At 32.8% G+C, this 23,452-nt stretch overlaps 1 protein-coding gene across 8 annotated transcripts in view; it reads right to left on the bottom strand.

Annotated features, from left to right (window-relative positions):
- Window positions 1-23,452, bottom strand: part of PDS5B (PDS5 cohesin associated factor B) — a 184,549-nt gene that overhangs the window by 84,900 nt on the left and 76,197 nt on the right. For all 8 annotated transcript variants that reach the window (XM_037012406.2, XM_037012409.2, XM_037012427.2 and 5 more), the window contains exons 10-17: window positions 22,060-22,154; window positions 17,510-17,655; window positions 16,190-16,341; window positions 14,688-14,801; window positions 9,396-9,477; window positions 6,595-6,643; window positions 4,338-4,477; window positions 2,881-2,996 (exon numbers count right to left, since the gene is read on the bottom strand). In XM_037012406.2, coding sequence (XP_036868301.1) covers window positions 2,881-2,996; window positions 4,338-4,477; window positions 6,595-6,643; window positions 9,396-9,477; window positions 14,688-14,801; window positions 16,190-16,341; window positions 17,510-17,655; window positions 22,060-22,154 — 894 coding nt within the window. The remainder of the gene's footprint in view (window positions 1-2,880; window positions 2,997-4,337; window positions 4,478-6,594; window positions 6,644-9,395; window positions 9,478-14,687; window positions 14,802-16,189; window positions 16,342-17,509; window positions 17,656-22,059; window positions 22,155-23,452) is intronic.

The raw sequence follows: 23,452 nt of genomic DNA, 5'->3' as shown, positions 1-23,452 counted from the left end.
GAGGCATTCTACATATGGCTCACCTGGAAAAATTCATTAACATTTGGGAACAGCTGGTAAGTTTTAGGGGTGGAGGGATGAAAGAAATAAAATAACTAAATAATAAATCAGTGAAACAGAAACATATCATAAAACCCTCAAAAGACAAAGGACCTAAAGAGAAATCCAGAAGGAGTCCAAATCATATAAGAATTTATACTATAAAAAGGCATCATTTCCAATCAGATGGGAAGGAATCAATTTTTCAATAAATGAACTTGATACAACTATAATTTTTAAAAGAAGGTTGTATCTCTACCTCCACCTTACACTAAAATGAATTCCAAACCAATTTAAGATTTAACTGTAAAAAAACATAACCACCTAATATGATACCAAATGTTAAAAGAAATCATAATGGAAAAGATAGACTTAATTATATAATTTAATGTTATGTCAAGCACAAATTTTAAAAGGCAATAAACTGAGTTAATAGCCTTATTTTATAAAGCATGATTAAAATTAATTGAAAAAAGACAATTCCTCCAAACCCTTCTAGAAAAAAATAGAAAGAAATGCAATTAGCTAAGAAATAGATGGGGAAAAAATGTTCAACTTAATTAGTAATACAATTTTTTTTTTTTTAAGCACCATCATTCACCTAGGAAGTGGTTTAGACAGAACAGGTGAGTATCCACTATGAGGAAGAGTCAGGCGAGCTACTCAGTGACAGTCGGTGGGGACCAAGAGTGGCAAGCTTTCTGGAGGCTTCCTACACAGCGTGGCAGCTGAGCAAGAGAGCTCAGGAGACAGACGTCCTGGGTTTGAACGCCATTTGCCACTTCCCTGTAGTAGGAAAGTCACTCAACATCTGTTCACTGTTCCTCATCTGTAAAATGGGAATAATAGTATTTCTTGTCTCATTAAGTTAAGAAGTAAATGAGTTAAGACGTAAAATATTCAGAACCCTTCCAGGCACATTATAATGGCTACTACCTGTTACCGATATTTGATTTTGACGTATCTTCTAGATCGCTATGATGTACTGACTGGTAAAACCAAAGACTTGTTTCAGACTGTTCATTACCAAGCATGTTATTTGAGTATGCATCATTTCTGAAAACTTTCTCTACCTAACTTTCAAAGCATTTCAGTAACCTGGTATTCTTACATTTCTGTAATTTTTCTACTGTTAAAAAAAAATTTCAAAGATCTTTTCATCTTTTTCTTTCTTCACAATCTCTTGCTCAGGGAACTAACCCATTCTCACAGTTTCACACTAAACTCAATTTGCCTTGATTTTTTTTAAATTTTTTTGTTGTGTCCAAATAAGCAGCACATCCTTTCTTACCTTCTCCAAATACAAGTCCCTGCATTCTTTCAAAGTATTACTATTCTCTTCATCATTTGGACTTGAACTCATACTTCTTACTCCTCCTTCTCACCTTTATTGTCCATTTCCAGTACAATGACCCATTTTTCAGGCTGTTCTTTGAACGGTTTCCCAAGTTATGCTCTCACTTTCCATCCCACTACCACCACCCACAGACAATTATAACAACAGCTTAGCTTTGAATTCTTCTACTTCCCTCCTCCCATGACCAATCATCTGCTGTTTTCAACAGACCAAAGAATAAAGTAAAACCTCTAATGTTAGATCTTAAAGGCTTTCCACATCTGATCCCAAGTACTTTTTTAGGATCATCTCAGAACATTTTTATACCTCTCCATAATGGAGTTTAAATTAATAGATGGCAATCATTTTCTAAATAGCCTTATTCCTATCTATCCAGTTAGCTTGGCTTATATTAATCTCAATGTCTAGAATACTCACTCCTTTCCCCAACTCTGTAGAAAGAAAATCTTACCCATTCTTCCTCTTATGTTGAATACTACCCCCTTAGAAAAATCCTTTCAGTCCTCTGAATGTTATTTGTACTAATTCTACAGAACTGTAATATAATCTCCTGATTAAAACTCTTTATTACATTAATAGACAAAAGGTGATACAAAGCACATATACCTAACCAGCATTGCCTTGAATAGAGAAGGGATGTAATTATTTAATTAATGAATTTCATTCTGATTCATAGTCTTTGTCACACTAATACACAGGGTTCTAGTGTTTTATTTTCTTTTGTTTTTCAAACCACAGAACACCTTCTTCAAGTGAAAACTGATATAAGAAGCACCCTGAGGGCCTAGTGGTTATACAAATGGAGGCTCCACACAAAGGTATATACCTATCGTGTGGGGAGCCATGGGCCAAAAGCTACACTCTATGCTCTCCCAAACAAAAAAGCCCCAACGGTGCTTTACTGGGTACAGGTTGTATCATTCATATAATTTATTTTTAGATTCTACTATGCCTCTGCAAGTTATACTGATGACTAGTAAATCAGTACATTATATATATTTTATAAGTACTTATTTTTACAACCAGTTGAGACAGTAATATCAAAACTGAAACTTTTTAAATGAGGGTTGTTTTAAAAATAAGTTTCAGTTTTCAAACATCTGTGAAAATGCATCACATGCCGTCTTATAGCCTATCCACCTAGTTTTCTTTTCCTGAGAGTTTAACTACAAATTGTTTGTACTACCTAACCTATACAAGTTAACTAAAAAGAGGAATTCCTGTTATACTGGTAACAGATAAACACTAGGCTTGGACTGACAATTTCTCACACTAAGCAATTTAAACAATACTTAAAATAAGTAACAAGAAAAACCACATATATACAGATAAGCGTGTGTGTGTGTAGACATAAATATATATGGTTAGATATAGATACAGAAACATAATGTGTATATAACCACTGAATAGCAGGTACTCAATGAATGACTAAAACATAAATGAATGAACTGTAATGAAAACTCAATGTTTTTATATGCAAGTACCTGATAGATTCGGTATCTATGTGCACAGGTGCTATCCTCTCCAAAAGAAACTTGATCATTTCCAGGAAAGGATTTGTAGGCTGTTTGGGGTTGCCCAACTTCTTAGTTATTTCACGCTGTAATATAGATTATTTTTAATATTACAAAAGTATGTTTAAATAATTATATTACATTAAAATATTAAGAATTTAAAATAACTAAAACCATGTAGTATTGGTGCTAGAATAAAGAAATGAACAGGGATTGAGTAAGTCCAAAAAACAGACTAGTTGAAGAGTTTATCATATAAGGTAACATTTCAAGAAAACAGGACGAAAACAGATTATTCAATATACTGTACTGAAATAAGTGACATTTAGAGCAAAAAGTCAGATCTCCATCTTATACCTTAAGCCAAAAATATTCTAAAAGATAAAAACAAATATAAAAGAATAAAACCAAGAGTCAGTAGCTATACAACTTCATTGAGCAAAATATCAGGGGAGCTTGCTAAAAAATACAGATTCGTGGACCTCATTGTAAAGATTCTAATGTAATCAATCTGGGTTGGTGCCAAGAATCATCTTGTTTTAAGAAAAATCTCTTGGAAGATATATGAGCAACAGACTAAGAAATACTAACATTAGTAAATATTTTCATTGAATTTGCAATAAAATACTGGGATTTCATAAGCAGGACACCAAAGGCAAAACCCTTGAAGAAACTGCTGATAGACTCAGACACTAGATAAAAATAAAACTATGGTAAGTAAAGGGCATCATTAACAAAACGAAAGGGCAAACTACAGCTGACAGATAATGGTATCAGCCTAATTAATATACAAGGCCACGACAAACTCATAAATCAAAAGATAAAGACAAATATTTCAGAAAAATAGGCAAAGATTAAGAACACACAATTTACAAAAGAAATACACCCAGGAAGAAAAAATGGCAGATGACTCGCAACCAAGAAATACAAACCCTATCAAAATAGCTACACTTCTTGTTTTGCTTCTTTCCCATAATGATACTGGCCAACACTGAATTTATTATCTTAAAGAAATAATCAAGACTGTAAAATTACTTAGCTACAAATACATTAAAGTGTTTGTTACATTAATCACAAACTGGGGGAAAAATCTACATGTGTAACACAAGTGGAATGCTCAATGAACTATGATACATATACTTAATGGGATGCTGTGTTGCTATTAACACTATAAAAGACTCATTAATGAAAAGCAAAATGTACAAAGCTATATATATATATATACATATAATATGATCTTATTCTGGAAGGATATATACCATAATATTAAAAGCAAGTGTCTCTATAGAGGAATTATAGTTTATCTGTATTGTTAATGTTTGTGATATTTTCTAAATTTTACATAATGAATATATATTATTTTGTAAAAGGGGACAAAAAGATTTGGGAGGTTCTTCAAACATTAGCTATTAGGTTTCTCTCCTTACCACACAACCTTCAGCCTGCTTGCAGGAGCATGTTGGACTGACAAGTACTTCTAACTGTTTTCTTATTTTCTCATCATCTTCTAACACCTGTGTGAACTTCTTCATGAAATCCTGAGCCTTACCAGGATCGGGCAAATTTCCTTAAATTAAAATTCAAATGAAATAAAAATTTTAGAAATTTCTCAAATATAGTAAAAGATCCACATTTTCATTCTTTTTAACTTTGATTAAATGATTAATAATCCTAACTTACAAATTCAGTTTAAAGAAAGAAATTACAGAACATCTTCAATAGTCAATTTTCACAAATAAAAATCTGCTTTCTAGAAATATAAAAGAAGATCACTGTGAGGGAACATTTGTGTAAGGAAAGAATAAACTGGCTATTTCTAAGTAACTCCTTATAATATTTAAGGGCATTAAATGTCAACTTGAATAATACCTATTTTATTACTGTCTCCTTAAGTTTGTTGCACACATTATTTTCTTCTAATTCACAGCAAGAGATGAATTACTAAGGTTCACCTTTAAGAAACTATCTTCTTGCATTGCACTGTTTATTATTATGCTATCCAGAGATAATTCATATACACATGCATGCTACCTGGCACTGACACATGCTAAGCAACACGTTCCAGGCTATTACTGCTGGAAAGGATGAGTCCCTGTGGTGTTTATCCTACTCTCCTAACATGCCCATGTAGAAAAACACGTATGAAAACTAATAAAACGTTGATTCCACTTTTTTCCTGGCTACTCACAATTTTAATTAAGAACTTATTAGACTAGGACACTTCTAGTAAATAGACATTATAATACAGCATTATGAACTATAACAAAAGTTGTAGAAATTGAACTAAGTATTAAAATATAAATACAGTAAATGCAGCCTTCAAGCTCATACACAACTTTGAAATTCAATTTAAAGCCTTGGCCAGATCACTTAATATAGTGAGAACAAAGATTTCCCCAAATACTTGACTGTATGACCTTTTCACATTTCAGTAATATAAAAACATTGACTGTACTATTTTCAAATAATTTTGGAAAATGTCCCTTTACAGCTCCTCCATAATGAAGAGGAGTCATATTAGTAGCTGCAATAAGGGCTGCCATTAAGGAGCAAAACAAAGAGGGAATGGGGTAAGAGGAAAGGGCAGAGGGAAGGACGAACAGAAAGAGGAGGAAGGGAACAAAAAAACCCTTTTTTTCTAACAATACCGTTAACACCTGCAGTGCACTAGTATTCCTCAAAACAGAATTTGCAAACTACTATACCGGTTGGAAGAAAATGGATGGGGGTGGGGGGTGGGGGGTTTATAGAAAGAATATAGGAGACAGTGTCCACAACCAAATACTTAGGCGACAGTTATAAATAAGCGATAAATAGCACAAAATTACTTGCTTTAAGTTATCCAAAGGGACTGAAAACTATTTTATATTTAACTGCCCAAGATTAAAAGATGTTTGGTCTTTAATGTCCTACTCCTATCACTTAGTCTAAAACCCAGTGAATTAGGGCACTGCTGTCTTCAGCATCCAGCATACACATCCTGGAATATTTGTTAACATCTTCGAAATCCAGTCTCTTCAATACTATCAAGTAGGAGCTCAGGGTCAGCCCTCCTGGAGGTGCTCCTGACTCCCCGCTGCCCATCGGCTCTCCATACAGAGTGATCTCCGGGATGGGAAGGAAAGCAAATGCCCTGCAAAAACAGCTACTTTACCTTATTCCTGCACCATACAAAGGAGATATGCTGCACAAGCCTTACTGGTAAATGTAATTAAAAACCATTTTAAATCACTGAAAGCAAAAAGGCAAATTAGTATTTTTCTCAAAGAAGCTCTTTTATAGTTATTGGGTATATCCTTCCCTCTAAATTTTGGCTCAGAATGAAATCAGCTTCAGAGAGATTTACATCAGAGCAAGCACAAATTCAGTTTTAACAGTGAGCTTATGTAATAACTGAATGAATTCTCAAAAAATAAATTTATGTAATAAATCCTTTCTCCAGTTTTTGCTCATATCAACACACACACACAAATAAAAATTCTATGTAGCATGTGAAGCAAATGAAAATCAAAACAAGGAAAGCTGAAGCTGAGCTTTCTGTTGAAAAAATCAATCAAACACACTTGAATAATTTTTCTGTATTATCACAGCCTAAACTGGAACTCCATGAAACACTTCAAATTGTCAGAAAGAAGTGTCTCAATTAAACCTTAAATTTTACATACAATATTTGAAATAACTTACTTGTAATAACCATCACTTTTGAAAATATGGCCTTGACACTGGCATCTGTCTGTAAATCACACACAAAAAGTGCAAAATTAACATTTCTTAACAATAATCTCCATTACGGTTTTCAGAAAATTCAGTAAGCATAACCAACTACGGCTCCAGCCCACGCCATGGCCACCAGCACACACTCCATCTCTAGCTGTATTTGAGCTCCAGCTCAACTGAGTGAAAGGTGCAAGTATTCAGAGCCTCCCGTTTTGTCAACCTTCAAACAAAAACAACAGACTGCTGCATTTTGTTTTTCTTTAGTACTGAAAGAACAGGGCAAATAAGTGTAGAAAAAAGAAGAAAACCTGAAAATGTTGGTTTTCAAGTTTTTAGTCTTATCTCAAACGAAAAGTCTAGTTGACTTGAGGTGTTCCTGAGGATTATAAGGAATAGTCATGAAGCTTATGGGGAAAACACTGGATAAAAACAGTTAAAAAGATTGCCACTGACATGTACAACAGAGTTTTCCAAGAGTGCTAGTTATTTGCTGCATGAGGTTAGTATATTTCAGCAAGTCAATATGTTTACCACATTTTGTTACATGTAATACACCCTGTAAAGTCACATGCATAAAAGATGTTTCTAAAAGTACTACTTATCCATTGCATTAGGTTAGATTACTTTAAAAAAAAAAAAGATATTGAGCAACTCTGTGTAACAGACTGAGCTAGAAAAACATTGGGGTAAAGGCAACAAATCACATTAATGATCAAATAAACCATTCCTATTGAGGAGGAGCTTCCTAAGTGGAAGTGAGAGACAAAGCTTAATAGAGTGTAGGATTTAATTCCCAGTATCTGAAATTTAGAGTATTTGAATAGATCTGTCTAGAAACAGAAAAGATTTTCCTTGTGTAACTTTGGGGGAAAGAGGTGTTAGTGGGCTTTCAAGAAATTAATCCACATGAGAAAGATTCAACACCAACAAAAGTACAACATTGGAAACTAAGAAGTGACGTATAAATGAAGACAAAGGATTACGCTGCTGAGCTAATAAAAACTACCTTAAGTCAGACTGAATAATGAAGAAGGCAAAAAAACTTACACTGATTATTAAGTACCTAAGAGTCTTCCTGGTAAAATAAAAAGAAATATAAACACCTAAAAGTTAAATAGTTTTGTATCTTTTCTAACTTTGACTCTATTACTTACAATATTAATTGTAAGTAATTCTTGGTATAAAGTGACTGTTAATAGGAGACTTAATTCTCCTCACTAGAATTCCACTTTACATACTATTCTCCTCCATCCTGTTTCATCTTCAACCGCACCACACATACATGCGAATTCCCTCTTTAATTTGGTTAACTCAGCAATTATTTTAAAACAATTTAAAGGAAAATTTGACAAAGTAGAAGGGAATTAAACATTCTAACTGAATTAAGACTGTATTTTGTTATTTCATGTAAGACTGAACAGGAAACTAAAAATGAATCCGAAACTCTCAAGTTTTGATCAGCAAGCAAGGGGAAGAAGGACACACTCCCTAAATAAATTTTTAAGGGCCAGTGAGAGTTAAAAACAAAGTTATTTTGTATAACAATCTCACATACCACGCTATTTAAAATATGATCTATACACTTACACTACTTGGCTGCTATTATGACTTCAAAAATGCCCAAAATCAGGAATAAATTTTATATACATGCACATCAGACTACCTCACATTTTTAATTAATACTTTTGCAACTTTGGCCAAAAGGAAGTAAGTTAATAAGGCTCTAGGTAGCAAACAGGGGCACTTTATCCAGAGCTTATTAACTGTTAACACACTAACTTGTCGCATTACAAAACTGACCAAAACACATATTTACTGGCCAGTACACAGTAACTTGATTGGGGTGTTCCATCTACCTCCTTGGCAGAGAAAGAATTCAAAAAGCAGAATCACTGAGGTCAGTTTTGACTCATTTATTATAATGGAAAACTTATCCTACCAGCTTCACTATACTCAATCATAGAAGGTCAAATTATGTTCAATAAATCATAAAGTGATTATTGTTAGCCTATAAAACAAAAAAACACTGCTCAGTTGTAAACTCCAATCAAGCAAACAAGTATGAAATGCCTCATTACTTGTGATCTGGATGTAAAAAAGAAGAGTGAGGAAGTCCCTGTAAATCACTCAACAACCACTGTTAGCTCATTGATTTTTAGGACAAATAGCCAAATTTACACCTAGAAAAAGCAGATATTGACCTCTGCCCTATTAACATGAGGTGTATGGTTTTCTTTGGGAGGGCACAGGGTGGGAGGTGGGGGGAAAAGGGGAAGTCCGCTATGGAGTGAAAAAGAAATAAAAAATAACATCATGTTTTCCCTGGATTCACTTTAAAATGACCAGGCACACTGCTTTTTAGATAACTTATGCCTTTCATAGGCCTACATACAAACTTCTCAAACAATATTCTAAGAAAAAAAAAATACCTAGAATCATTCTAAATGTCCAAAAAATAACATATGTAAGAAAAGGATGAATACCACCATTAAGTTATAATTATGAAGACAAAGTAATACATTAAAATTAATAGTACATGATATTAATTATAAATAAAAATTATCAAGATACTTAACTATAATCGCATGATATTAAAATTTCTTAAAACCACAAGATTATAAAAGGTGATGGGAACATTTTAGTTGAGCAAGATGAAGGGCAAGCTTACCCTATTTCTATGCTTTCACTTCTGCTAAATTATTTTCATTTTTCTTTCTTTTAAAACTATAAAAAACCCTGAATGAAAATTTTCATTAAATTCAACTTACTTTGGGTTGCTTAATTAAATCAAGCAAATCCTTTACTTGATGTCGGAGGAGATTTTGACATTTCCACATTTCATTCAATGCTCTGAAAAACACAAACATGTAAATTTAAATGACAAAGAATAAAAATATTCTGACTATATTACTTTTTTCCAAAAAGTATTCAAATTACAAAGATGATAGAGTTGAGGTTAAATTCACAGGACTAAGCAATTGATGACTAAGGACCTGTATAGAGGGAAAGAGAAGAGTCAAATCTAACAGGTAATAATGTGAGGAGATCCCTATATTGGATTAAAGGGATTAACGGTGATTGTTTTTCTTTTGTATAAAAATAGGGAAAAGCTATCATTATGTGAAACATGTTTGCAGTCTAGGGCTTTGGAATTAACTGCAGAGATTATAAACTTGGGAAGTAAAGGAATTTTGATGGAGTAAGGGTCCTATAGTAGACAAGCTGAAAAAGAATCAAAGACAAACAGAAAAAAGTTAGCCCTGAGAAAATGAGGATACTTTTCCCTAAAACAGAAATATTATCTTTATAATTTTGTCATATTATATACTTGTATATATCATACACAGATATATATATATATTATATATATATGTAACTACTTTTATATGGCAAAGATTTTGTACTCAAGAAAATACACATAAATCACAGACAGCAGGTAATGTTACTGAAATATTAAGTTATAGAATATTAGGACCACACATATTTTAAAATTTAAAAAGGAAATTTTCCAAAAGCAAGTAATACTTTTCATTATTTTGTTTTCAATTATCTACACCTCTAATAACCTCCACTATCACACATATTAGGTATTGCCTTAGAACAGTATATAATACAGAAGCATATAAAACCACTCTTTCTTTTGACAGATAAGACTATTAACTGATTTAATATTTTCATTCTCCTCCTTAAGAGTATGTTTTAAATATACCTTTGGATATTTTTTAAGGACATAAATTAGTTTAAATTTGGACCTTTAAATTCCTTAAGGTGGTATTGGCAAAGTAACAGTATTAGGGCATTTTGCCTTAAAATTTAGAATAGCTATTACCACATTGTTTTCAAGCCACTAAATTTCCATAAGAAGTTCAACTGGCACACTTTAAGAACGTAAACATTAAAAGAAAAATGATCATTATACAAAGACTTAAAAAATATAACAGCTCCATGAGAGCTATATAATCAAAAGTGTACTTTTCAAAGAAACAGAGAAGTCATCTGGAGTCAATGAATTCTCTCTCCCTTCCTATATACTTTACCACTTCCTACAACTTCTTAAGGGGCTGGATTTTGAAACTTGCTTTCACTTAAAATAAAGCAAATTATTTTACCTATTATAGTAACTTATTACTTTAAAAATTCAATCTCAAGCAATTCTAAATCCCACTTTATTATGACTATAGCTTAACTTAAAAAGTGAACATCACTGACAAAGGATTTGTACTGTAACATTTAGGGAAACCATCGAGTATTTTAATAGGATTTTATTAGGCAACAAAGACAAGTTGTCCTTGTGTTTTACTTTCTAAGTAGTCAAGAAAAAAAAATTTATCCTAGAAGCAATGTTACTACAGTGAAAAGAAAAATATCCATTTATTTTATATTAGCCTGAATTCCAGTTCTATTACTAGATAAACATGAAAAATCTGGTGAGAGCCTGGATACTCTTAAATTTATTATCGGACATCTTAAGTGGCCAACTTTCCCTCCCTCGGGCTTCTTGTTCACGTGAATATACCACAAGTACGTGCCAACTCAAAGGAAAGGACAGCTACCACCGGGCTGCAATCAGAAGCCTGTGCAAATGTTGAAGAGAACCTCTCCTCCTACCTTCTGGTCCCAGTTGGCAAACTACCCATTAGACTCAACAGTACAAACCTGCCTAGATGAGAGACCGCCCAATAAAAGAGAAGACCACAATCAGAATAACTGACACTACTACTTACTCGTCACTAGTACCTGCCTGGGAAACTCGAAGGAGGCAGAAATACACACCATGGTCAGGGTACTCAAGCCTGCCTCTATAAGAATACTTAGCACATTCATGCTCACCAGAAACCTGCCTGCCAAACAGCTATTTTTAAGCCCCTTTCAAACTAATTAGAGATCAAAAATTCAAATGACTTCTGGGCTAGAAAGGTAATGTAAATGAATGAAGTAGGACAAGTGTTACAATACAGAATTGTGAGGACTATGGTGAAGTGAGAAACATTAGAACATCGATATTTTTAGTGTTCAGGAATATAAAAAAAGGTGACATAAAATTTGGTACCCAAAAGATTCACAAAAAATGTCTCATAATGTTCAGGAGAATGTAGAAACTTAGAAACCACTGGTAGGAGTAAAATTCATATAATCATATTGGAAACAAATTTGACACTAGTTTATAAGGCTGAAAATGCGCATGCTCAGCAATCCCACTCCCAGCTATATACCAGCGACTCCCAACCCTGGTTGCACATCAGAATCTCCAGAAACATGTACCTAAATTTCCACAAGAAGTTCAACTGGCATACTTTAAGAATGTAAAGATAAAAAGAATGACCATTACCCAAAGAACTGTAAAAATCTAACAGCTACATGAGTTATGTAATTAAAATTATACTTTTCAAAGAAACAGAGAAGTCATCTATGAAATTACTTCTGAACTCCAAAGTCAATGAATTCTCATGTAGCTGTTAGATTTTTACAGTTCTTTGGGTAATGGTATTAGTAAAAAAACAAACAACACAAATGTCCGTTTTCTTCCTTTCAAATTTCCAATGTTCAGGGTAATGGAATAAACTGTGGCATAATGACATAACATAATTCAATACCACAGTGAAAATGAATGACCTACAATCTCTATGGATGAGTCTTAAGAACATAATAGAGTCTGGGAGCAGAGGGAGTCACAGCAGAATACACCCACAATTATTTCAGTTTCATAAGTTCAAAAACAAGCAAAAATATTGTTGAGGGATGCCATACATACATACATACATTTAGGTGACAAAACTATTTTTAAAAGGGAATGATGAACACATAATTAAGGCTACGGTTTCCTCTGGGAGGAAGACAGGAGGATAAAAGGGACAAGAGTTCAAAAGTTGGGTGGTGGATTCATATTTTTTTTATTTTGTGTGCTTTGAATTCATATGTAATTTCTTTGTGTGTATTAAGTATTGCATAATAATAAATGTAAAGACTTTTGAAAAAACAGCATCTTTACTTACTAATTCAGTCAAATTTACTTGCCATTTAAGACGAATGATATCTGACATAGTTTTATAACTGCTATTCAGTGTTTTCGACTTACAATTATTTTTATTTTTCTCTCCATTTCTGGTACTAAAGTTGTCATCAATTATTTTTTGCTCTATGGGTTTGGAGAGCTGTACATTCTAGTTCTATTCTTTCAGGGGTAACTCAAATTTTTATTATGCATACTTGATTTATGGCCTAATTAATCAACATGGCTGTGCTCACTCTTATAAGACAAAAGAACCTTTACACACTTTACTTATCTTACACGCTGGTATCTCATAGGTTGCACCTCGTACTCGAAATATTTCAAAGGCACAAGCACGAACAAGTAAGAACAACCGGAAGCACAACAAGGCCCTAGTTTCCCTACTGCTGCGCCCAGACACTGGCTGGAGAAGGGGGTTGGCCAGGATCAAGGGACTCACAAGAGAGCTTACATACTGCTGCAGTGGTGTGTGTTAAGTATCAGCCTTGATGCTAACCTACTTTTTAATTCACAACCTGCTCCTTTTAAAGCAAATTTATTATTATTGTTTTTATAGGCATTACTTAGATGTGCAAACCTGAAAGTTCTGTTGCTTTTTGCATCCTATTCCTTTCTTCTGGATTTAATTTCTTTTTTTGTCAATAGAAATTATTATTCTTTCAAATAGAATCTCTTGAGTAGCAAACTCTCATTTTTTGCTGAAAGTGTCTGTATTACACTTTTACTCCTAAATGACTGTTGAGCTGAGTCAAGAAGTCTAGATTGTTATGTCAAATAGATATACACATAGATACATAGATATAAAATATGTCATCTATTCTAAGAAAACATCAATTGCACAATGAAGGATGCATTCTAATTCCAGAGACATTAGCATATGAGAACTGTACGTCTTAAAACCAATCAAGCACGGTAGTGACATATTGTACTACTTGCAGCGGAAAAGACTGAGCTTCAGGACCAGGGACAACTGAGTTCAAATCCTGGCTTTGTCTCTTACTACCTGTGTGACTTTGTGCAAGTTACTTGGCCTCTGTGAGATTCATCATGTGTAAAACAGGAAATACATTGTTTATACTAAGGGTTGGCAAGCTTTTTCTATGAAAGGCCAGTTAGTAAATATTTTAAAACTTGTGGGCCAGATGGTCTTCGTTGAAACCATCCAACTCTGCTGTTGTAGTGCGAAAGCGGCCCGAGATAATTCCTGTGCCTGGAATAAAAGCATGTACATACATTTCTCCCTTCTACAACCTTTCCCTCAATGTTTCCACACAAAATATATAGTACTTGTAATGATTTCCATGAGGGAAGTGAAGTCAGAAGAACCTTTTAAGCATGGGGAGGAATGAAAATTATATACTACTCCTTCAGCTTCCAGTTCCTGAACATTATAATCCCCAACAGCTGTAACTATAGTTGCAGGAATACTAATAATCTGCATTTTCCAAAACCTAACACAAATCAATCTCCACGCCTCAGTTTCTTCTCTCTCAGTATGATCCCATCAACAATGTCTCTTCCATGTCTAAAAGGCCAGTTCCCTGCAAAGGTACCCAAAAGCATTTTTTGCATGAAACAGTAAGTCATAAAAATATATTTGTGCTTACCCTTACGCCAAGCTATAACACTACATTGAGGCTATGCAGCACAAATATATATACTGCCCTATAACCAAATTCAAAACTGTATCAGGTAAAAAGAAGGTAGCATTTTCACAATATGGACCTTTCTAATGGATGTCTTAAGCAAAAAACAAACAGAATAAAATTTTTTTGTATTTCTTGAGACAACAATATGAAAATCTGTAAAAAGAAAAATCAAGTCCTGAAAAATTTCATGTCAATCAGCTCTATTTTTTAATTGCTTACAAAAATCTTTGTTCATCTGATGTTGACAGCAGTGCTATCTGAAAAAAATGAAGTTTGTTTTATTGATCATTCGAACAATGTTTACATAAATCATTAACATTTAAAAGAACTGTCTTTTGGCCCATAAAGTCCAATATACTGTGAAAAATGGAAAGAACAGTCTGACATTTGAAAAAACATACTTCACAGCATTTAAATCCAGTGTGGCATATAAGTAATATAAACACTTCATCCGTTCTGTAGTTTCCAAATTGTGGGGAACCATGTACTGAGCGAAGATCCGTTCAACAAGCAATCTACAAAAGAATATAGAGAAGGCAATGATTTTTTTTAAAAAGGGAAGCACTACATTTGATTATAAAATTCCAAAACACACAAAAAAATCTTATAACAAAAGTTCCTGCTTTCTGAGAGGAGATGAGATTTCAAAAATCAAAGACCGCTTTCTGTAAAAAGAGGAGCCAAAAAAATTATTTAGCTAAATGTACTGGAAACAACCCTATACTCCCAACTCTGTATGACTTCGGTTAAGTTATTTATCAAGATCTCAATTTCCTTTCTAAATAACAAAGGGTTAAAAAACTATCCCAGCTCCTTCCAACTGACAAATTCTAAATGTCATTAAGCTAAAACTAAAGAAATTTTTAAGATTCTTCTGAGTTTTTATAGTGATCATCATGAAAAAAGACCTGGTTCAAAGTGCAAAAAAAAATAAAAGTAGTATCAACTCAACGCAAATCTCTGGGCTTTGATGCCACATACTCAAAATGTCTAAAAACTTCAATTTTATAAATGTAGTAACTATGAAGTTTCTTAGAAAATGTTAACCTAAGATACTCAGTTTTTAGTTCCTATGCCTCTTAAAAGGTAAGAGGGCCAACTGGTTCATGTTTTTCTCATTCTGATCTGTTACAGGCAAGATCATTTGGATCCTACTAACAGTGTGTCAAATTAATTCAGACTGCAAAGAGGATTTACTGGTCTACTAACAAGTAAATGGTAAGGATCCAAAGATCTAACCTCACACTGGAATAGAAAATACAAAAATTATATTCAGATAATGTGTTTTATATAAATGTATAAACAGTTTTTTTAGCATTGAGTAGGAAGTGTTTTTATGTAAAATGTCTATGATCTAAAGGTTTATTTTCATTTGAATTTTATTTGGGAAAAATGCAGACCCTGATAACAAAATCACCTAGGAAACAAAATTTAAATTATAATTACACAGATTCCTATTTTAAATATTACTGTGTGAATATAAAAGCTATATACATCCCTAAAGTTATATGCAAATTACTGCTTCATTTATAGCTTAGGTGGGAAGGAAACTAGTCACTCACTACCTTCAACTTGCAGTAAAAACTGAAGGAGTTTAAAGTTATAGTTTGCCTAAAACAACAGATCAACAAAAGTCCCATAACACCAAAAGCACCAAGTATTTTTTTATCACATTTGTTACTTATTTAACTTCCATTAAATATATGAAAAAATGCAACAAGAAAAATATATATTCCTAAATTTCATCCTCTGTGTGAATTATGTATATGGAACATTTAAAATTCCAGATCTTGCCTTTTTTTCTGAGATCTCTGTTGTCACACAAATGATAGGTAAGAGACAGCATGTCTAATGAGTGTTGACAATAGTACCAACTATTTTATACATAGTATCCTTAACCTACCGATCATCAATACTATTTTGATAATATATATGTAGCAATTTGTCTTTGATCCATGAAATCTGTTTTGCAGCATCTTTTCCAGCTGCTGACTGTAACGCATATTTCTTATAAATTTGGGCAAGTCCCATCATGGCTTCTTTGCGCACTCTCCACTGAAAATAAAAACAAGTATGTTTCCTTTTAAATTAAAAATGCTTCCAGTTGTATTCAGAAAATACTAGTATTCTAGTTTTTAATTTATTGTACACAATATATTCTCATCAAGCTTGTTACTGGATATCAATTAATAATGACTGCATGAAAAAAAGCACAACTATCATTTCAATGTATCTACTATGCAAAGTACAGATATATCAACATGTATAAAGAATAATGCTTTAATATCCTAAACCTATCACCTACCCCTAAAAACAGAAGTCAATCACAATCTACCTACAGTCACTTGGAACTGGTAAGGGAAAGAATGCTACCAAATTTTAAAAGGCAAAGACAGAATTAAGTGGGTAAACTGTGACCTATACATTTATACAGTTGACCCTTGAACAATACGGGTTTAAACTACATGGGTCTAGAATAAGTACAAAATTTTTGCAATAAACAAATTGGGAAAATTGGGGGGAGATTCACAATAATTTGAAAAAGCATTTTCTTTTAACTTATTTTAAAAACACAGTATATAATACATATAACAAACAAAATTATTTGTCAATTGACTATTTTGGTTATTGGTAAGGCTTTTGGTCAACAGCAGGATTTTTTGGGGACTCAAAAGTTATACACGGATTTTTAACTATTTGGGGGGTTGGCACCCTTCACCTCCACGTTATTCAAGGGTCAACTGTAAATTTTTTCCAAATTGTGGTTGATATTAAGCATACTTGTGCTAAAGGTATTTGTGTATCTGGAAATCAAGCTCAAATAGAAGAGGAATGTGTTCAACTATTTGAAATAAATACATGTTTGCTGTAATATATCAACATTGCTTTATTATTGTAGAATGAGTTTGCTCTTTAATTTCACATAAACAGAACACTGTCATCAGTAGAATATCAGTAATGTTTAGAATTTCATGAATCTGCAGATTACTCAAATTTGCAGTCCATCATTCATAGCAATATTCTTCCATTTTTCTTTCAATTAATTACAGATTAGTCCTTACCTCATCCATCCACCACAAAATTTTTCTCAAAAATTTTGTTTTTAATATTTAAATGCCTCCCACTGCCAAATAAAGGACTAATGACATCTATATCTCAATATTTTCAAATGAAATACTATTAAACTTTCAGATTCAACCTACTACTAATTATTTCTACTTACCCGTTTGTCTAATGTTCTCTCTCTCACAAAATTAAGTAAGTGATCATTGACCAGAAGAATATCCTTTTTAGCAGCTGTAACTATAGACACAATAACATCATGTCTAATAGCTTCCTCAGGGTCATGTGACCTCACTTTAAGATACTCTGAAAGATAAAATTTTATTTGATTAAAATAAAAATAAAACCTAAGTAGAAGGTTCAATGTTTTAGGAAAATTAGGAGCAGGGGACGTAAGAGGGGAGGGGAGGGAAAAAAGGAAGGTCAGTCCTTCCATCAAAATATAATATTTTACAAGCAACTGAGTATTAAATCCCCTCCCCATTTAGTGGGATAGGGTAGTTAAGGAGTTTTTTACCTCATTAATTAAACAAACCATATAATTAACCAAGAAGTATATCAACATTAAATATTTCACTTTTGTTTTTTATTTAAATGGTTAAAATACTCAAGACAAGTGGTTCTATAGGAAAAAAGCCAGAGCGTTCAAGTTTCTATCCCTTAACTAGGGAAACTGAGTGAGATTATTGAAAGAATAAAATTGAGATACTGACTACCAATAAACAAAATTATTGGGGAGACAAAAAGATGATTCATTTAAATGAACTAAGAACAGCCAAAGAGAAAATAGAAGAAATGAAACATTAAACAATTATGATTGACAAGAGGAGGATCTTAAAGTAAAGAACATGGGAGTTCAGATCTGGCACTGTGAGAGCAGAAAGAAAAACTGACATCTTCAGTAATGATATATTAGGCTTAAGGAAGAGGTACCACAATTGAACATAAATTTAATGAACAAAGTATTATTCAGCTTTTTTATTGTAAGAGCAGTAAGCTAAATTTTCATTGCTTGGATTCAGAGTAATAAATATAGCCATGCCTATAACTCAACAAAGAATGCTTATGATTATGAATGGATTTACTTCTCTCTAAATTAACCCTTTAACAAATAATTATAATATAAACACCCATAAAACCATTGCCCAGGTCTTAAGCCCCTGCACTGTGAGCAATCTCCACTAATAGGAACTATTTCAAAAATGAGAAAGAGCTTATGTTGCTAAAGAACTTAGGGAAAAAAATGGAAATTTACTTAACTCAGTAAAGAAAGTTACTTTTAGTATTAATTTCAAAGGGAGCATGTTAAACATTAAGTTCATTTTCTCCCACCAAGATAAATGAAAGAGTTGTACTTTTCACTGCACTTGTTTGAAATGCAATACATATAATTTTAGGTGCCACTAAGAAAAAGACAATGACACACAATTAATCTTAAGATGCATCCCAATTTCCCTAAAACAAATCATTCATATTAAACAGGTATATACAATAGCTATTAACTTAGAGATTGCAACTGTGCAGAGGAAAACAGAGAAGAGAGACGAAATTCTTGACGGTTAGCCTGGCCAAGCATCTAGTAATACCCTTCACAAGGTTACTATGTCCCTCAAAGCTTGGCTGAAGGCACAAGGATGAATTTCACAAACACTGTTAAGATAAACTCCTGAGACGCTAATAAAATGTGTTTTAAAAGGCACAAGTAACAACAGATGAGATCACAGGAAAAGAGATTTTTCAACAAAATTTTAGCACATGGATGACTAGTAAATAACAGAGGACAAAGGAAAAGGATGAAATAAAAGGGGAAGGGAACAAGAAACAAGCTAATTTCCAGGGTTAGAAAAACGCTGAAAGCATTTATGAATTCAAGGCACCGAACAATGAGAAAAGCAGAGATGAAGACTGCAGCTGAAAACATGAGAAGTGGTTGAAAATTTGCATAAAGAACAGTTAGACCCCTAGATTTTTCAGAGCTGTCTTTTAGCCAACTACAAAAATATAAATGTGCCCAGAGGCTTAGGACTAGGAAATCATACAACATAACAACATAAATGCTTCATTAAAAAATGAAACTACATTTCATCTTTTGGTAAAGCAAAACATTCAAAACAACTGTAAGGACTAAAAAGGTTATTCACATCTAAAGTATATTTTAGATAGCTATTTAAAAAATCAAAAGATCTATTTATTATTTTGTTAATAGTAAATTTTATATTAAGGTTCTGTGCTATGGAAAAAAATACTTAAATTTTTTCACACTTTAAAATAGATCCAGAATATGCATAGAATTACTACACAAGAAAAAAATTCAAACAAGCCAATTAAAAAATGATGGGCTTAAAATTTTAAAAGGAAATATGTTATCAATATGCACATAAAAAGATGCTCAATGTCATTAGAAGAATGCAAATTAAAACCACAACAGAACAGTAAGACCTGTGAAAATGGCTAAAATCACAAAGATTAACAACACAAAACATTGGGAAGGATGCTGAACAACAGAAATTCTCAAATGTTTTCTGATACAAGGGGAAAAAAACAACTAATACATAAAGTTAGTCGTTATTATAAAGTTAAACATGTTTTTACCCTATTACCAGCAATTTTATTCCTAAGTAGGTCCAAAGAGAAACAGAGACGTAAATCCACAGAAACACTTGTACAAAAATAGGCACAGCAATCTTAATCATTATAGTCCCAAACTGAAAATCACCTAAATATCCACCAAAAGAAAAAATGGATCAACAGCTACTGTGTATTCATACAATGGAATACTATTCAAAAATAAGAGAGAATAAAGTAATAATACAGGTATGCCCAAGCCACTAGCACCTAGACCTTGAAACTCCTCATAGGATAACTCTTCTCCGGTGAATCTGACTAGCTGTAGAGGAAGCACAAAACTAAAGATTTTCCAATGAACAACCCACCCTGATCACCCTAAAGTACAGTTCACAGTCAATAATCCCATCCAACTACTCAGAACTATCTAAAGAGCTTCTGATTTACTTCCCCACTCTTAACAATGAGAAGACAGCACAGACTCCCAAGCCTTTGAGGAAAGCTTCCAACATTGAAAATAGAGACAAAAGCGACAAAAGCAAATAAAAGACAGCAAAACAAGTTAGCTGAAACAGACATTTTGTTAGAAAAAGAAAACTTCCCTCAAAATACTATCACTTATTTTCTCAGAGAATTACACCAATAACAAGAAATGGATGCCACAAAGAAAGGAACATCCGGGGGAAAAGAGGAGGAAAAGAAAGGGGAGAGGCCTGACAGACACACAAACACACAGACACAAACGCATCCACACACCCCAAGTCCAGATGTGAATAGGCAGATAGAGGGCTCCTAGCATGATAGCTCCCCCAAAAAAGGATGACAATGATAAATATCTATTTAAATCTGACTGACAGGAATTCAACAAAACCTGAAAGCATTGCTATAACAAACTATTGAAAACATTACAAAAGGACATGCTTTATGATTTTATCAGAAGGAACTCAGAAGGAAGTGATGATTTAAGAAGAAACTGTAAGCAAAGACTATTAAAAAAAAGCAGTTAAAAAATTACTGCAAGTTGGCAAAGTTTAAAAAAGATTAAGTAACTAAATAATAACAAGACTAATGTGAAAGGTAGAAGAGAGTGTTCACAGTTAAAGCTGTCAAGGGTCCGTGATTGCTCAGGAAGAAACTAGAGAATTCTGATTAACTTCAGACTTCATTAATCAATTATGCAGTGAAAGCTCAAAAGAGGATGTTAACTTCCAAGCCCATGGCGGGGAGGAAAAAAAGAAAAGGACAAAGAAAATTAATCAACTGAGCAGATGAGAGGAAAACAGAAAAAGAGAAACAAAGAAGATGCATGGAAAATAGAAAACACCAGAATAACCTAACAAGTTCAATTATGTCAAATATGAATTTTATCATTCCAATAAAATTTTAAAAATATATTACAACACTATGTATTTTATGTACAGATACACATGTGGCCTAGATTTAAAAAACATGAATAGGATACAGAACAAATTTAGCAGAGTGGTTACCCAGGAAGGAGAATAGTTTAGAAGGGGCATTTCAACTATATCCACAATTGTCTTTTTTTTAAATCTCTTAAGCAAATAAATACAGCAAAATGTTAACATTTCTGAGGAAGACACAGGGCTGTTATATTCATCTGTATTTTCTGAACTATTTTGTTCAGAAAAATTAAAAATTTTTCTAACAATTTTAAAAAACAGCAATAGTCAGATACAGGATATTCTCATTAGTATAAAAATTCAAAGTTCTGAACTGCCTTATAATCATACAGATTTCAGAAAAGTTACCTTCATTTAGAATGGTTAAATTAGGTCACAAATTAATGACTCACCTCAGTTCTCAAAATATTAGCATTAAAATCTTGTAAGCTATTCAATCAAAACTTGTTCAAATCCAAATGCCTGAAATAATTTTAGAATTGTCCTTACACTAAGAAACTAATAATATCTGGTAACATCAACTTTTTGAAGGTGCCTCTAGCCTAAGCAGGCAATAGGAAGTAAAAATTCTAGCTTCAGAGAGCAACTTCAGTGATGAACTGAAACAAGATTTCACCTACTACAAGAACAAAGAAAAAAGATTTTTTCCTACACAGAAAACCAATTTTTTTTTTTTTTTTACCAAGAGCATCTAAGAATATTTATTGTTAAGGGGATATAGTACCTGTTAAGTCCTTTGCTAAATCAGGATGGTTCATGAGACAATGGCTGGCAAATTTCACACATTCCAGGCGGATTGGTACATGGATATCATTAAACCTAATAAAATATAAAATGCATAATCTTTAAAGAGAAATAGGTATGTGTTTAATCTACACTCAATTTATAATTATTTCTCTAATTAAAAGAGAAAAACAATGCCTGTAGGATAATTCAAAGTAGAACCAGACTATTTTAACAAAGTTTTGATGTACTATTTTTATGTATGAATGCTCTGAAAGCTCTATTTTAAACTAAGGCATAACTAGTTCCTATGAGAAGTATATGTACTTTTAAGAAACATGTTTAAATAATACACATTTGACTCTATACAAACTATTGGAATGACAATGTTTTTCCTATAAATACTATACGTTCAAATATATCTGTTCATGCAAGTGTGTTAACACAGTCCATAGATACATTATATAAATTCCATTCTGTGTTTGAAAAGAAAACCGTTCTTCCAAGAATTTTTTAGATAAAGGGTATTCACAAATGTTTGTTAGATCTTGCACCAAACCCTGTATTATTTTGTATGACTCTAAAATCATGCTCCCATTACTCCTGTCCAGATAACCATCACAATATCACACTTCTACTGATATCAAAGGTGATACTTACATGGAAATGGAAATGTCTCAGAACATATGACTAAAAAATTAAAACTCTTTGGTTGACATGTTATTTAAGTATATTTTAATCTTGTATTTCCCCTCCATATCTCTTCTATTTTCCTTGTAACTTACTTGGTGAAGCAACTGTTTTGTGTTTGTGTATGTAGTTTCTCCACAGTTTAGATTTTGCTAATTAGTATTGTTCTGATGTCAATTAACATGCTGTCCTTTCTCCTAAATCTTACAAGTTTACCATTAGATCTAAAACGTGATCTTATTTAAGGTTCAATTTTTTTAGCAAGACTGCTTCACAGATTGTGTTCCTTAGTCAGGAAGCACATGACGTCTGGTTGTCTCTAAACCACTGATGTTCAAAAACCTATACAGATTAACTCACCAGGGACTACAAAACTTATTAAAAAAAAAAACTTCTAAAGTAAGAACAAGAACATTAAAGTGAAGCAAGAATTTTCCATTCAATATTTTCATGTCTTAATTCTTTAAGAATAAAGGGTTTCCAAATCTTGTACCACCCAATGCCCTAAGAAACAAAATTTAGCACTTTAAAGGAGAAAAAAAGTCTTCAAAATGAGCGTCAAATTAGTTATAAAAGCATATCATCAGAAAAGAATATGGCTCCATCAAGTATACAAAAAAGTTATAAAACCTATCCTATGGTCTCGGAAGTTTCCTGGGTGCTTTGAATCCATATACTCAATCCCAGCATACTCCACCATTTCT

Source organism: Manis javanica, chromosome 1 (genome assembly GCF_040802235.1).
Source record: "Manis javanica isolate MJ-LG chromosome 1, MJ_LKY, whole genome shotgun sequence".
Lineage (NCBI taxonomy): Eukaryota > Metazoa > Chordata > Mammalia > Pholidota > Manidae > Manis > Manis javanica.
This window is presented reverse-complemented; position numbering and strand designations above follow the sequence as displayed.